Source organism: Macaca fascicularis, chromosome 6, assembly GCF_037993035.2.
Source record: "Macaca fascicularis isolate 582-1 chromosome 6, T2T-MFA8v1.1".
Classification (NCBI taxonomy): Eukaryota; Metazoa; Chordata; class Mammalia; order Primates; family Cercopithecidae; genus Macaca; species Macaca fascicularis.
Window position 1 is genome coordinate 76,263,299 of NC_088380.1, and position 17,050 is coordinate 76,280,348.

The 17,050-nt window shown below is 41.9% G+C and overlaps 2 protein-coding genes across 4 annotated transcripts in view; one reads left to right on the forward strand and one right to left on the reverse strand.

Annotated features, from left to right (window-relative positions):
• MRPS27 (mitochondrial ribosomal protein S27) overlaps positions 1-2,783 on the reverse strand; it is a 99,621-nt gene extending 96,838 nt beyond the window's left edge. For both annotated transcript variants that reach the window (XM_005557122.4, XM_065546373.1), the window contains exon 1: positions 2,693-2,783. In XM_005557122.4, the coding sequence (XP_005557179.3) occupies positions 2,693-2,765 (73 nt within the window). In that variant the 5' untranslated portion in view covers positions 2,766-2,783. The remainder of the gene's footprint in view (positions 1-2,692) is intronic.
• A 145-nt stretch (positions 2,784-2,928) lies between these two features.
• Positions 2,929-17,050, forward strand: part of PTCD2 (pentatricopeptide repeat domain 2) — a 40,887-nt gene continuing 26,765 nt past the window's right edge. For both annotated transcript variants that reach the window (XM_065546374.1, XM_005557120.5), the window contains exons 1-4: positions 2,929-3,062; positions 5,017-5,109; positions 9,459-9,588; positions 14,087-14,204. In XM_065546374.1, the coding sequence (XP_065402446.1) occupies positions 2,951-3,062; positions 5,017-5,109; positions 9,459-9,588; positions 14,087-14,204 (453 nt within the window). In that variant the 5' untranslated portion in view covers positions 2,929-2,950. The remainder of the gene's footprint in view (positions 3,063-5,016; positions 5,110-9,458; positions 9,589-14,086; positions 14,205-17,050) is intronic.

The window sequence follows — 17,050 nt, forward strand, 5'->3', positions numbered from 1 at the left end:
CTCCACCTTCTGGGTTCAAGCGATTCTCCTGCCTCAGCCTCCTGAGTAGCTGGGATTACAGGCATGCGCCACCACACCTGACTAATTTTGTATTTTTAGTAGAGACGGGGTTTCCCCATGTTGGCCAGGCTGGTCTCAAACTCCCGACCTCAGGTGATCCGCCCACCTCAGCCTCCCAAAGTGCTGGGATTACAGGTGTGAGCCACCACACCTAGTCTAATTTTATTTATTATTATTTTTTTTGAGATGGAGTCTCGCTGTGTTGCCCAGGCTGGAGTGTAGTAGAGTGCTGCCTCCAGGGTTCAAGCAATTCTCCTGCCCCAGGGGGATGGTTCTAGGATACCCCCTTGCATACCAAAATCTGAGAATGCAGAAGTTCTCTTACATAAAATTGCATAGTATTTGCAAATAACCCACAAACATCCTCCTGCATTACTTTAAGACTGGGTTGTCCATTTTTTGGCTTCCCTGGGTCACACTGGTAGAAGAACAATTGTCTTGGGCCACACATACATATACTACACTAACACTAATGATAGCTGATGGGCAAAAAAAAAAAAAAAAAAAACACTAAAAATCTCATAACATTTTAGGAAAGTTTACAAATTTGTGTTGGGCCACATTCAAAACTGTCCTAGACTGAGGGTCGGACAAGCTGCTTTAAGTCATCTCTAAGTTACTTATAATACCTAATACAATATAAATGCAATGTAAGTGGTTGTCATATTGTATTTTTCTTTGTATTATTTTGCTGTTGTATTATTTTTTATTATTAAGGTTTTTTTTGTTTTGTTTTTTAGTATTTTTGATCCGCTGTTGGTTGAATCTGCAGATGCAGAATGCTGGGATAAGGAAGCCAACTGCACTCCCAGATACCAGTGACTTGCTTACTCTCTACTTATTATCTCTTATTCTCTATGCCTTCATTCTAGCATATGCTTCATTCTAGCATAAGTAATCATCCTTCTATATTCTGAAGTCAGAAAGGACAATATCTAGATCACTGCTCAAGAGTTCTGAACTGGGAGATTAAAAAGCTGGGCCAGCTGGGCACGGTGGCTCACGCCTGTAATCCCAGCACTTTGGGAAGCGGAGGCAGGTGGATCACGTGAGGTCGGCAGTTCAAGAGTAGCCTGACCAACATAGAGAAACCCTCTCTCTACTGAAAATACAAAATTAGCCGGGAGTGGTGGCCCATGCCTGTAATTGCAGCTACTACGGAGGGTGAGGCAGGAGAATCACTTGAACCTGGGAGGCAGAGGTTGCAGTGAGCCGAGATCGCGCCATTGCACTCCAGCCTGGGCAACAAGAACAAAACCCATCTCAAAAAAAAAAAAAAAGGCTGGGGAGGTGATAGTGGAGAAAGACAGGACTCCCAGAATGCCCTCTGTGTGTACTTGTTCATGGAAACCACATGAACAGAAAATAGCTACAACAGCTAATTCTTACTAAGGTGGCAAGCATTGTGCATAACACTGCCTAATGTGTGATGTTAAACGTTTTCACCAGGTCAGCCACTTAATCGTCAGAAAACTGGTGGCCAACTATGAGGTTTCACATTGATGTTTAATTGCTGTTCCTAAAGAAGTGCGTGCATTTTTAAAAAACAGAGGATGGGAGGTAGGTTGGAAAGGGAAGATAAGCGGCATTGGAAAAATCGACTGTGATTACTGCATTTTTATCAAATATGTCTGTCTGGATTATGTGGTTAGAATTACTGCAAATTTGGCTTCTGTAAATACTTTAAAACTTTTTCCAGTGTTTTCATTATTAGATCCACTATGCAGGCTTTGAGTGGGCTGCCATTTAATTCAGATATCAAAGTACTTTACAAGTAACTATTAGCATTTATTATCTACACGTGGAAAACTATAGCAAAGAAAGGTCAATCAAAAGTTGTGCTCAAGGTCATCAGATAAAATGAGATTAATACTGAAAAATTCTTCCACGAAGACCAGGGGTCCGGCTAAGTGTGGTGGTGGTAAAAATGTTTATCAGACGTCCCTCTAAAGAAACCTCAGATGGGAGAAAAATGTACCAGCCCCAGGAATGGACACATTTGAATTTTTCCTTTTTCTTTTTTTTTTTTTTTTGAGACAGGGTCCCGCTCTGTTGCCCAGGCTGGAGTGTAGTGGCGCGATCTCTGCTCACTGCAACCTCCGCCTCCCGAGTTCAAGCGATTCTCCCGTCTCAGCCCCCCGAGTAGCTGGGATTACAGGCGCGCGCCACCACGCCCAGATAATTTTTTTGTATTTTTTAGTAGAAATGGGGTTTCGCCATGTTGGCCAGGCTGGTCTCGAACTCCTGGTCTCGAACTCCTGGCGATCCGCCCGCCTAGCGCTCCCAAAGTGCCTGGACCACAGGCGTGGGCCACCGCGCCCGGCGAACATTTGGGTTTCGTGGTCAGCAAAAGCACGACCACCCCAACACATAAATCTGGCGAATCATACGCAAATTCCCTCAGGCTATATAACCTTCCACCGCTCTTCATACCTTTGGACAGGCACATACTGTTACTTTAGTGAAGGAAACGGATCAGAGACCTTGTCTCCTTTTTCTGCACTACCAAACACACCAAACGGCGTCCCTAGCAATCAGATTCCAGAAACATTTCCTTTCCTCTTGAAAGCCCACCGCTCCCTTCACTCAAAGAACAGAATAATCAGGGGCCTAAAGAAGCTGTCCAGCCAACCTGCAGGAAAGAGCTGTGGAAGAACCACTTGCCGCGCCAAAAGCATCCCGCGCCGTACTATGGAGGCAGCCATCTTGGAGCGTACCAAAACGAAGGGCCAACGGGTTACGGACAGAGGAAGGGGCGGAAGGGGCGGGGTTACAGCTCGACCTCTCGGGGCGCCCAGAATTGGACGAATCCCGTTTGTCGCTCTCGGCGCCAGGACCGACGCTCCGCCTCCTCGCCCCGGTTCCAGTAGTTGGTATAGTCCGAGACGGTATGGCTGCGGCACTTCGGCCCTCGAGTCGAGTTCTCCTGCAGGCACCGCAGATTTCGATGTATCCTGGGGTGGGAGGCTCCGGCTCCGTCAGCTGCCGCTGCCCTCTCGGAGGTATCCGCGGCCTTAGCCTAGGGAAAGAGGGGAGGGATGGGAGAGAAGGGAGTGTTAGACCCCAGCTAGCGTCTCTTTGGAGCAGCCACAGCTCCTAAGTCACTCACTGGCCTGGAGCGCACCCTCGCCCTCTAGTTGCACGCGGGGGCAGTGGTGACCCCTGGGGGTCGTGGATACCCCCAGTGCCTGCAAGTCGAAGGACTGCTGGGGTCTTGACATTGGGGCTGTAATGCACCCTCATATGGGGCGACGTTGGTCTTCAGGAACACCCCTCCAGCGTTGGGAGACATTATTTTCTTTCTTTTTTTTTTTTTTTTTTGAGACGGAGTCTCGCTCTGCCGCCCAGGCTGGAGTGCAGTGGCCGGATCTCAGCTCGCTGCAAGCTCCGCCTCCCGGGTTCACGCCATTCTCCTGCCTCAGCCTCCCGAGTAGTTGGGACTACAGGCGCCCGCCACCGCGCCCGGCTAGTTTTTTGTATTTTTTAGTAGAGACGGGGTTTCACCGGGTTAGCCAGGATGGTCTCGATCTCCTGACCTCGTGATCCGCCCGTCTCGGCCTCCCAAAGTGCTGGGATTACAGGCTTGAGCCACCGCGCCCGGCATTTTTCTTTCTTTTTTTTTGAGACGAAGTCTCGCTCTGTCGCCCAAGCTGGAGTGCGGTGGCACGATCTCAGCTCACTGCAACCTCCGCCTCCCGGGTTCAAGCGATTCTCTTGCCTCAGCTTCCCGAGTAGTTGGAACTACAGGCGTGCGCCACCACGCCCGGCTTATATTTTGTATTTTTAGTAGAGACAGGTTTCACTATGGCCAGGCTGGTTTCGAACTCCTGACCTCGTAATCCACCCGCCTCGGCCTCCCAAAGTGCTGGGATTATAGGCGTGAGCCACCGCGCCCGTCCTTTTTCTTTTCTGCAGAGTTTGGGAGCAGAGGTCTTAAGGAGTCTGAGTTCTGCTAACAATCTAAAAGACTTTAGCACGTTTCTTCATTTTTCAAAACTATCCTTTAACATCTCTATGAAAAGAGTTAAATTTGAAGATGCTAGTGAGTGATAGTAAAAATGTTTGTCAGGCATTACTTTAATGTATTTTATATACATTAATTCCTTTTCTCTAGACAACACCCAGCAAGAGAAGTACCATTTTTTTCTCCATTTACAGAGGAGGAACAAGGTTAAGTAATTTGCCCAAGGTCAGAGGGAACTGTTAGAGGCGGGATTTGAACACAACCAACAATAGAGAGACCTACTCCTAACCACTTCATTGGACTGCCTTTCTGTAAATAAATAGCAATTTTTATTGTTACCTTGTTACTGCAGCTCAGAGAACTCTGTTAGTTCGTGATTCTTTGGCCAAGCTTCATCCTTTTTATGTCATGCATAGCCAAGGATCTAAAGAAAGGATGATGTTTCCCAAATCTAGTAAGCTGTGATCAGTGATTTCCATGTATCTCAGATGTATTTTGAGTCCGCATCTGAGAGGCCTTAACCCCCTCATTTCACAGAGGACAAAACTGGGAGTTCCAGTGATCACGCTGCAGCTTTTTCCACTACTCTATGCTTCTCCCTGAATAAACCAAAACTAAATATGCCTGTTTTGCATTTAAATGTTACTGGTTTTTTTTTAATGCCCTTGATACCCTTTAACAGATGGCGAATGCCCATTTGTACTTCAAATCCCAACGTCCTGTCAATCAGTCCCCACACACGGTTTCTCACTAGCTATGGTTAATCACTAGCTTCATTCACACACACAAGTAAAACCTGTTTTGCTGAGGATTTGCATTCTCTGATAGTTCATAAATGGTTTTTCCCAGGAATTATATTTGTACAGTCATATTTATACCTGTCTAATGGGTTATTTATAATAGATGTTAATTAGAGGCAGTCAAGCTCTACTCGTGTGCTAACTTCTAAAACAGTCAAAATGACTTTACTTTTTTCTTTCTCTGATTTTTAGCTAAAAGATACCTACTTACAGATAATGTGGTGAAATTAAAAGAATTTCAGCAAAAGAAAGTGGCTGTTGCATGCAGTCTTCCTGGCACTAAAGGTAATGGAATCTATTTTGTTAATTCTGTAATTTATCTGTCGTTTAAGTTTCTCTGTCTTTATCCCTCCCTATTCAGTGTCTCCTTCAGTGACTTTATTATGCCTTAGAAAAAGTTGAGACCATTTATTGTTAGTTTCATAGTGAACTCTTATATTCATTTTGCATCTCACACTTTGTTGCTAGAAAGTCTACAGCTCTCCTCTTATTCCTTCTCTTACAATCCCAGAGAAATATTAAAGCTAGTGCTGCGATTGTTCGTCTAGATCTGTGCCACTGACAGTGTGGTTTGAGGACCAGCGGCATCAGCGTCTATTGGGTGGTTGATAGAAATGCAGATAGAAAGGCCCCAGATCATTCATATGCACAATAAAGTTTAAGAACTTGAGATGATTGGCTTTCAAGCTTTTTGATGTAACCTTCAGTGAAAAATGCATTTTATGCTGTATCTCAGTACACGCAAACAAATCTATATATAAATAAAATCAAATGAAACAAAACAGTACTATGTGTGATGGTATGTTTTGACATTTTTCACTCTGTGCTAGAAAAGTCAGTAGGATAAAAAATTTCTTAAAAAACAAGAGAAACCTGACTGCCAAAACTAGGATTTGACTGGGCGTGATGGCTCATGCCTGCAACTCCAGCACTTTGGGAGGCCAAGGCAGGAGGATTGCTTGAGCCAGAGAGTTTGAGATCAGCCTGGGCAACATAGACCTCATCTCTACAAATTTTTTTAAAGTTAGCTGGGCGTGGTGGTACATGCCTGTAGTTACAGCTACTCTAGGGACTGAGTTGGGAGGATTGCTTGGGCCTGGGAGGTCTAAGGTGTAGTGAGCCGTGATCACACCACTGCACTCCAACCTGGGTGACAGAGTGAGACCCTGTCTCCACAAAAAGATAAATCTGGGATTTGCTTTGAAAAAAAAATCCAGTGTGTTTGGGGATTGTAGAGTAGAGGAAACATAATTAGCAAAATACTGATAATGATTGAGGCTGGGTAATGGCACTCAGGGGGATTATTATACTGTTCTTTCATTTCTTGGGTATGTTTGAAAATTTTTGTTATTAAAAGCTAAAAGCAAGAAGACCACCCTAGGTCTTTTTTCCTTTCAGCACCTGAGGAAGCTTGTTGCATTCATTCTCTCCCTCCTGCACATAGAGTTCTTCCCAGCATTTCATACTGTTTATTGTGTGTGGATGCAGCCGTGGTCCCTGGGGGTTGTGGATAGACCCGCTTGATCCCTCTTTATGAACACATCCAAGACTTTCCTTTTTTTAAAATAACTCTTGGTGTCCCTACTGACTTTTTAAGCTATAGACCCAGCTTTCCTTCCTCTCACTGCCAGATGTTTGTGAACCCCTGATTAACACATTAATATTCTCTTTGTTTTGGTTTGTTTTTTAAGAGACAGTCTCGCTCTGTCACCTAGGCTGGAGTGCAGTTGGCACCATCGTAGCTCACTGCAGCCTCAAACTCCTGGAGTCAAGCAATCCTCCTGCTTTAGCCTCCTGAGTAACTAGGACTACAGTGCCACCATGCCGCCTAATTTTTAATTTTTAATTTTTTGTGTGTCAGAGTCTCACTGTGTTGCCTAGGCTGGTCTCAAACTCCCGGGCTCAAGCTAGTATCCCGCCTCAGTCTCCTAAAGTACAGGCGTGAGCCACTGTACCCATCCTGATACTTTCTGCCTCCATTCCCTCACAGTTCAGTCCTCCAGAAATCAGTGTTCTCTTGCTGCTCCACTAATTGTACTGTTATATAATACCATATATGGGGCAGAAAAAATAAACCTTTGGAATGGGGGGAATATATTTATCCCCAGTTGAGTAGGCTCAATCTAGATTTCACTTCAGTCTTTTCTTTCTACCCCAGGTATTTTAGATCTATTTGAGGTTTGCAGTTAGGACTTCATGTCATCCAGTTGTGATTTCCAGTTGTCGTAAGGCTGTGGCAGTTGTGTACATGTTCTGAAAGGCAATTAATATAGTCAGTGCCAATCTGCTCTGTTGTCAGACTGCTATGTTTAAAGTCCTGTCAACCTTTCGTCATTTTGAGCCCACAGTGGTACTCTGTTGTATACCACACCATTAACATACTCATCCCTCTGGCATCCTGGCTTTCCCGTGATGGACTCTGCCCTTTCTAGGGCAGTTTCTGGTTGATCTAGTCAATGGCTGTTCCCTCCACACCTTCCATTCCCAGTTCTCTTCTGTTGTTCATGCTGATTCCCTTACGTAGAATGCTCCCCTCCTCCATTTCTGCAACCTGATTCAGCCCTTTCCTGTCTCACTGGTACCCCTCCACTTTCACCAACCTGGTCTGTCCTGACTCATAATAATAAAGGTTGTAACAGGACTCTTCTGTCCACTCTGAGTTGTAATAGGTGTCGTAACAGGAGAGAAGAGTCCTATTGTGTTTATAGTCATTCACGTGTCACCTCCTCCATCGTTTTCAGGTAGCTTTGTATAAATTTAGCTTGCCTTGCTTTAAGTTCTTTGAGGGCAGGAACTATTCCTTATCCTTCTTGGTGTCTCACACACAAAGAAGGATACTTCTGAGTATGATTATATGACAAACAAATGTTGATTGATTTGTTTTAAAACACAAGTTATATCTGTTGAAATAATGGATTCTTAAGGTTTTTGTTTTTTTTTTTTTCTGAGACAGAGTCTCACTCTGTCACCCAGGCTGGAGTACAGTGGCATGATCACCGCTCCTTGCAACCTCTGCCTCCCAGGTTCAAGAAATTCTTGTGCCTCAGCCTCCCCAGTAGCTGGGATTATAGGCGTGCACTACCACACCTGGCTACTTATTGTATTTTTAGTAGAGATGGGGTTTCACCATGGTGGCAAGGCTGGTTTCAAACTACTGACCTCAAGTAATCTGCCCACTTCGGCCTCCCGAAGTGCTGGGATTACAGGCATGAGCCACTGTGCCCAGCCTCTTAAGGTTTATTAAGGCAGATTAAGAGGTACAAGATGTAACATCATCTCTTTGATGACTTGAGACTTTTTAGACTGGAAGTTGCTTAGAAATATTTAATAGACTAAATCCTCGTAGATCTAACAGGTGACAGAAGGAATGAAAATGAGAACAATAATGTTTCTATTTACTGGCAGTTACCATATGGCAAATGCTTTACGTCTATCATCTCAGATAACCCTATGAGGAAGGTACCACGATCCTTACTTTATACATGAGGAATCAAGTCTCAGAGACAAGGGTCTCCATCAGAATGCAAGTGACCGACCTTAGATTTCAGCCCAGGTCCTTCCATCTCTAGAGCCTTTAACGGTTACGTGGTTCTGCAAATAAAAATTGGAGGATCCACTGCATTATCTCAAACCTAGTAGGTCTTTTCTTTTAAATCGAGAACAGTGCCTCTGCTTCTAGTTCTTGTGTTTTAGATGTATTTGTGCCTCTCCTTTCAGCAACATTCCTTCAAAGCTCTGGGCCTTGGAACGAATCCTATAGCTATTTCCTGGCAGCTTCTGATACTGACAACAGTTCTGCCTTCTGGAAAGCAGATGCTTGGTTGGTGCCTGCTTTGCTTTTCACCCCACATTTTGATGGGAATAAAGCCCCTTATTGATGCCAAGAAGAGGTGCCTCCTTTTGGTTTTTGTCCCCACAGTTGATCAGATACAAAGACAAGGAAGAATGATAGACTGTGATGACATTGAAACGATTCTGTCACTGAAAAACTGTTTGCTGCTGTTTGAGGACTGTTTTCCCCCCTGCCCATAAAGTACATAGTACAAAGTACATAGTACTTTAGCATGCCTTCTAACAGCTGAGTAAAAAGAGACCGAGAGGAATGAAAAAGAGGTGAAGTTGAATCAAATGAAAGAAACATGACTCATGTGGGTCCACCATTGTGGACAAACCTACCTTCAACTGACATTTTCTTTTTAGTTTTCCTGTTTGTTTCTCTGCCAATTGACGGTTTGGGTGTCTGGCTACATTTTCTTTCTTTTTCTCATGAGTCACCTATAGATTCAGTTATTTGAGCCAAGCCTCTGGGACAGTAATTCTCAAACTTTAGTATACCAGAGGATCACCTAGGGAATCAAAAATGCCAATTCTTGAGCTCTTACCCCAGAGATTTTATTTTAGAGAGTCTTGAGTGGGCCTGGCCCTGTGCCCATGCCCCTGCCTCCTATGACAGATGCCATCTGCTGACACTGTTCCAGAGGAGATTGGCCAGTGATGGCAGCTGTGCATCCCTGAGCCCCTCTCAGTACCCCTCTGCAGTAAGGCGGGGTAGGGCTTCCCCATCTTCCTGAGGTCAGACTCCTTCTACTCCCAGTCAGCCTGAGTGATGGTCACCATACTGTGCTTTCTTCCAGAAACCTATTTTAGAAACTTGAAAGAGAAGCTGACCCAGAACAAGCTCATCTTGAAGGAGGAGTTGATAACCTTACTTCATTTGTGTGAGTCCCGGGACCACGTGGAGCTGGCTAAAGATGTCATTTACAGGTGAGGCATTTCCTTGGAATGCTGCCACCCTCATCCCTTCTTACTCTGTTCCTTTCTGTGAGCAGTCTCATCCACTTCGAAGATGTTGCCACCTCTACCCCAGTGACTTCCAAATCTCTTGTTCAGATGCCTACCTTGAACTCCAGACACTTACATTCACTTATTGAGCACACACTTACTGGGTTCCTACTACATGCTGGGTGCTGAGGATAGAAAAGCAGATATTTTATGTCTAAAGAAGTTACCAGCCTATTCACTAACTCCACTGACATATCCCCTAGGTCTTCAGATTCAACATGTGCAAATTCATTGCTCTTCGTCTGTTTTCCTTCTCACTGGCTAGTCACTCAGGACAGATATTTTGGAGCCTCTTTACTCTCATCTCATTTGCCTCTCTTTCCTGATAGGGTAAGAAATCCTCTTGGTTCCGCTTCCTTGGTATCTCCCTCAGCTCCAGCCCTCCTCTCTCTCTCTCCCCATTGGCAGTGTCTTAGTTCAGGCTTTAATGTCTCTCACCTGAATCCTTTCAGTGGACTCCTAACTATTCTCCCTTCTCCAGTCCTGCTATGCCTTTCTGATCCATTATTAAAGTTTCCCATGTCAGAAAGAACTCACATGTAAGCATAGCCTGCCACTGGGAAAGCCAGCAAAGGCTTCACTTACCAGGGAGCAGTATGACATCAAATCAATAGACTTCATTTCTGAAATTACGTTCATTGCTCTTTTCCATTTTTTTTTTTTTTAAACTATTTTCTTTTTTTTTTTGAGATGAAGTCTCGATCTGTTACCCAGGCTGGAGTATAGTGGTGCGATCTTTCAGCTCAATGCAACGTCCACCTCCAGGTTCAAGCAATTCTCTGCCTTAGTCTCCCAAGTAGCTGGGGTTACAGGCGCCTGCCACCACGCTCGGCTAATTTTTTTATTTTTAATAGAGAGGGGGTTTCACCATGTTGGCCAGGCTAGTCTCGAACTCCTGGACTCAAGTGATCTGCCTACCTGAACCTCCCAAAGGCTGGGATTACAGGCATGAGCCACCACGCCCAGCCCTCCTTTCCATTTTTAAAAGATCTTTTTCTCCATATGAACCTGCATTTATATGTACATTTATAGAGAGAAATACAAGATAATCATATAAAGAATACTGAAAGATTGTCTACCAAAAGTTAACTGGTTCTCTGGGAATTATGGATTATGTATTTTTTGTTTGTCTAAATGTATATTTTTCTGATTTCTCAAACTTGTTTACAGTGGACATTAATTTTATAACATGAAAAAATGTCTTTTTTTAAGTTAAAAAAAAGTTAAAAATTCATTGAAAAATTGAAAAAAGCCAAAAAGTAGAGAGAAGAAATATATCACAAATTCTGCTGTTTCAGTTGTCTGTTGCTATATAACAAACCACACCAGAACTTAATGGCTTAACACAGTGACTATTTATTATTTCTTATAATCCTTGGATCAGGAATTCAGGCCCATCTCCACTGAGCAGTTCTTGGTTGGTGTCAGATGAAGCCACTCACTCATTTGCAGTCAGGTGGTAGCTGGGCTGTACTGCACAGTCCAAGAAGGCCTCTCTTGAGTTTGTGATGCCTCATTGCTCCTCCATGTGGCCTCCCCGCCTCTTTCTGGAGTGCCTCATCATTCATTTGTTGGTTTGAGCTGCACTGGCCCACAACCCAGATGTGAGCTGCCAGGCATGATAGAGCTGCCCAGAATTGGCATGGCTTCTCTTGGTCAAGGCAAGTTGCCTGGCCAGACCAAAGTCAAGAGGTGGGGAAAAGGATTCTACTTATGGATGGATGGAGCCATATGCACATACAGAGAGGGAAGGAATTGATGGCAGCCATCTTTGGGGCCTGTTGCTTCCATCTAAGAAACCACTGTTAATATTTTTGCAGTTTTTTTTTTTCCCACAGATGCAAAGATTTCATTGTTTTGAAAGATTTGTTATAGTTATTGCTGTATAATTATTTTCTAAATTAATATATTTTCTTGTTAATTCCTTAGGAATTATAGTTGATTCCTTAGGAATTATAGTTGATATTGTTGGGCATTGAAGTTTTTTCTAATTTTTCACCAGTATAAATAATGTCATGATGAGAAACTCGCTCCTTAAAACTTACTCTTTGTTTCCTTTTGGGGATCGGGGGATATGAACTTTTTAAAGTTTATCAATATGTAACTGTCAGATTATTTTCCAAAAGTGTTATGCTAATTTAAAGTCACACTGTATCTGCACACTTAATTCTGTATTTCAGTTTCACAAAGTTAAATCATTTCCCTCTGGCATGTTTTCCTCTCACACATTTTACTACACAAAGCTATTCAATGTTTGTAAGAGTAGTAAAATGAGATAAATATTCTGAGCTCTATTTCTACTCTTATTTTTATCATAAATATTCAAAAGTATTGCTCAATTCCTTTACTAATGCTAATAAATCTCTACCTAGTTGCTGACCTTTCCTTCTCTAGTTGTAGACAGCTGGACAAGTGGAAAGATGGGTAGATCCAAAGCACAACCAACACGTTCTCTTTCTCCCTGAGTCAGGCAGCCCATGACGGGGAAAGGAGAGTCATGAGCTGAAACATAAGCTTTTTATTGAGCCAAAAATGGGGAGCATCTTAATACCCTCGTTATGATGACCAAATGCTGTTTGGTTTATTGAGGGATTTTAGATCCTCTTGAATATTTCTTGTCCAGAAGGCAATTCATTATCTCAGTGACTTTCTAGCACTTTTATTAATGTGAATGTCATTTAGCATGTTAATGTCAAATCAGAAAACTTGTTTTTGCTTTCTTTTGCTTTTAATCTGGCACAAGTTTCTCATGAGAATATTTACTGAAATATGTTGATGTTTGAAGATGTTTTCCTTAGCATGCCTTACATTTTATAAGGGCTAACATACGTTGAAGACTTATGTGCCAGGCACATCATCTCATTTAATCGTCGCAAAAAAAAAACTGAGTTGGGTTCTCTTCTTCCCTCCATTTTACAGATGAGGAGACGGAAGTGCAGAATAGTTAATTAATTTGCTCATCATCACACAAGTAGAAGAGCTAGGATTTAAATGATCAGTTTGGATTCAGAGCCTAAAAACCCTTAACCACTATCCTATTTTGCCTTCCAACAACTCAATTTATAAGTGTTGTAATGAAGCAATGAATATTATTTGTAACTTTTTTTTTTTTTTTAAGATGGAGCCTTGCTCTGTCGCCCAGGCTGGAGTGCAGGGGCACGATGTCGGCTCACTGTAAGCTCTGCCTCCTGGGTTCAGGCCATTCTCCTGCCTTAGCCTCCTGAGTAGCTCAGACTACAGGCACCTGCCACCACACCCAGCTAATTTTTTTTTTTTTTTTTTTTTTGTATTTTCAGTAGAGACGGGGTTTCACTGTGTTAGCCAGGATGGTCTCTATCTCCTGACCTTGTGATCCGCTTGCTTCGGCCTCCCAAAGTGCTGGGATTACAGGCGTGAGCCACTGCGCCCAGCCTATTTGTAACTTCTATAAGTGGATAATGAAATGTATCAAAGTACACCTCATCATTCTATTATGGTATCATTGTAGTATATGCATTTAGAATAGACTAGTGTAATTACTGTAACTCCTCGATGATTTTTAGCAGAAGGTAAAAAGTATCCTGTTTTGTCATCAGTGCTTCTCCCCAAGGTATTTTAGGTTCACTCATTGTATGAATCTAAATCTAAAAGAAATACGAATATGAAGATTCATAATGAATAAATCTTTCTAAAATCTGATTTACGTGTAATCGTGAGTTGTTGATATTTGTCACATATAGTCCTCTTGGTGTCTAAAGTAAAAAGAGTTAGTTATTGAAAGTAAATTTACAGTAGTGATATGCAGTTCTGACTGACAGACTGGCTGCCTATAGAAATCTCAAGCCACATAGAAGACATCATTGTCTTTGAGATTAGCCTTTTCCTAAAACGTAAACGTTCAAAACTACATTTAATTTGTTTAGCCAGGTGATCGTAACTCCTGTGTACCTTTCCCAAACTTAGAAAAGCAGAGAGATTGCTGTAAATTGTAAATGTGACTGTTAGTTGTCTGCCATCCTATATGAGGGTGAAGCCAGCCTCCAGGAACACAGGGCATCACCCCCGCTTCTTTCCCTTGTTCTCCTCTGGGTGGGGCCCATTCTGATGCACTTACAGATGCTACTAGACTCCTGCTATTTCCTAAGATGTGCTCACACTCAGTCTCAGGGTTGTTTCTAAATTTAGAGAATGATTACAACATACGTTTTTCCTGTTTCTTTTATTTTATGTCAGTCTGCTATAAACTCTCTTTATTTAAATGGTTGGTATACTTCTGCACTCCAGGATTCCTGATTGTCTGAAATCTCCACTTCTCCTCCTCCAGACTGTGAGAGAACTTTATTCTCTGTTGTGTCCCAGCACCTGGCATAGTACATGCCACAGTCTCTGTCCTTTTTCCTGTGTCCTACCTTTTGGCTCATTGAATCATTTTCATTACCAGGTACCATGCAGAGAACAAAAATATCACTTTGGGGGAGTATAAGTTTGGACCGCTTTTTGTGAGGCTGTGTTACGAGTTGGATCTCGACGAATCTGCAGTGGAGTTCTTGAAAGATCAGGTTATTGTTTCCTAATTGTTTTCTCTGCCAATGTATGTGTTTTTGGTGATATTGGAAAAGGCATCTCTTCCATGCACATTATTCCTGGGTTAAACGATTTTCAAAGAAAGGCTGCTGGGCCGAATGAGCACTTCTCTGCATTTTTAAGTTTCCTTGCAGTCAGTTTGTGTGAAAGAGGGGTGGAGTGATATAGAACAAGTGTAGAGGAGGTATAGGTACAGATGATCCTACCTTGGATGTGTATCAATGTGGGTTGTACACCTGTGCTTTTAGGGGCTTTCAATAGAGAAGAGCTTAAGACAGTCTCCATTTAAAGACTGACATTCCTATCCTTTAACTGTGTTCCTTCTCGATTTTGTATTGGTATTTTTCTGGTTGAAGACTACATTTGGGAGGTGCTTTTCTATTTTCAAAATACTTTCCCTCACATATTCTGACTTTCTGTTCCTAAAAACAAAAGTAAATAATTATTTTTATAGCTACTCATTGAATATTTACTATGTCCTCAGCATTGTGTTTAAGTACTTTAAATATTTCATTTTATTTGTTTCTCACAATAGCCTTGATAAGGTAGATTTCCATTTTGTAGATAAAGAAACTGTGACCTAGAGACATTATAAATTCACTCATTTATAATAAAGTCATTTTGATTACCAGAGACCATGTAGAGGACAGAAATATCACTTTGGGGGAGTATAAGCTTAGACTGCTTTTCATGAGGCTGTGTTTCCCATAATCAGAAATATTTGCTAGATTTTGGGGCCGCGGCTGACCACCAGGTACATTTTTGTATATTTAGTAACTTACATAACAAGCTGAGTTGTTTTTCTGCCTCTTACTCTTTTTTTATACAAAATTTTCTCTGTACATGGTGGGCATGTTAACTATAGGCTTGCCCCTCTTTAATGACACCTGTGTATTAGAAAGATGACCACCATAATATATTAGTTAGCAGAGAAAAGGTTGTTTTAGAACAGTAAAAATAGTTCGATCCTGGTTTTTTTTTCCATAAAAAACATACTAACATTAACATTTTAACAAAATATAAATTCATACATACTGGGAAGATATACACTAACTCACTTTATCTTTAGGGGTAGAATTATTAAAAATTCTCACTTTTTACATTATACATTTTTGTATTATTTTACTATTTTTAATAAACATATGTTAATGTTTCAGTTAAAGGAAAACAAAAGCTTCCCACTGTAATAAATCATAGCCATGAGTATGGTGATAAAAACAAAAAAAAGATGAAAGCAAAGTGTTTTTTTTAGCCTGCTTGTATATGAAAAATTCACGTATAAGTAACTTTTCTGGAGTAGGATGAACAAATTCAAGTAAGTGACATAGGACCTAATCCTGCTTCTACCCAAACTTCTCTTATCCCCTACTTAAAACCCTGTAGTGTTGCCAACATGGTAGTCACATGGAGTCGTTGAACTGTGGCTAACTCAAATTTACATTTTAATTACTTGTTATAAAAAGAATGCAATGTATGTTAATAATTTGTATATTGATTACATGTTGAAATTACATTATAGTAGGTTAAATAATTTAGTCTATTTCTGTTTACTTTTTTAAGTGAGGCTAATTGAAAATTTAGAGTCACATACGTTGTGATTCTGAAATATCCTTGGTGACTCAAAATACTTTTCCATTGGCTGGGGCTGCTCTGGTGGCTTTCCTTCACACTTCGAAGAAAACCCAGACCCCTGACTCTGCCCTAGGGGGCCCCTTGTGCCATCTCCCCATTCTCCCTTGCTGACTTCACTCTGGACCTATGTATTCTTCCTCAGCCATGGCGAGCTCACAGCCTCTAACTGGAACGTTCTGCATCCTCATCCGTGAGGCTCCCTCCTTGACCTCACTGAGGTCTCTTCTCACAGTGCCTTCCCTGACTACCTTCCATCTGTCTTCTCTACTTGCTCTTCATAGACCTCACTAATAGCTGAAATTAATTTTTTTTTTTCACTTGTCTTATTCATTGTCTTCTCCACCAGAATTTAAGCTCTGCTAGATTACAAACCCCAGTAGGGTTTGGAGCAGGGTGTATGTATGTCCTGTTTATCATTTCTTTATTCTCAGCACCTAGAACAGGGTCTGCATAGTAGGTGCTCAGAAAAAGTGGACTTGAGCAAGGCGTTTAATGACACATTTGAATACCATGTGTCCCATTATCAGGGCACACAAAATGTTGAGATGTTAGCAAGATGTTGGTCAAAGGATACAAAATTTCAGTTAGATGGAATAAGTACAAGGGATTTCTCTGTACAACATAGTGACTATAGGTAATGACAATGTATTGTATTCTTCAAAATTGCCTAAAGAACAGGTTTTATGTACTCTCACCACACAAAATGAGTACATGAAGTAATGCATATGTTAATTAGCTTAGCTTAACCATTCTGTAATATATACATATTTCAAAACAACGTACTGTTTTTTGGGTTTTTGTTTGGATACAGGGTCTTGCTCTGTCACCTAAGCGGGAATGCAGTGGCACTATTATCATAGCTCATTGCAGTCTCATAACTCTTGGGTTCAAGTGATCCTCCCACCTCGGCCTCCCAAGTAGCTAGGACTCCAGCCTTGTGCCACCACACCCAGTTAATTTTTTTAATTTTTATTACTTTTTTAAGAGATGGGGTCTTGCTGTATTGCCCAGACTGGTCCCGAACTCTTGGCCTCAAGAGATCCCGCCTCTCTCTCCCAAAGTACTGGGATTACAGGCGTGAGCCACCAAATGTATTTTTATTTGTCAATTAAATAAATACATACATACAAGTTGGAAAAAAATGTTGAGAACCACTGTTTTGGAGAACTATTTCAAAAGGCGAGTAATC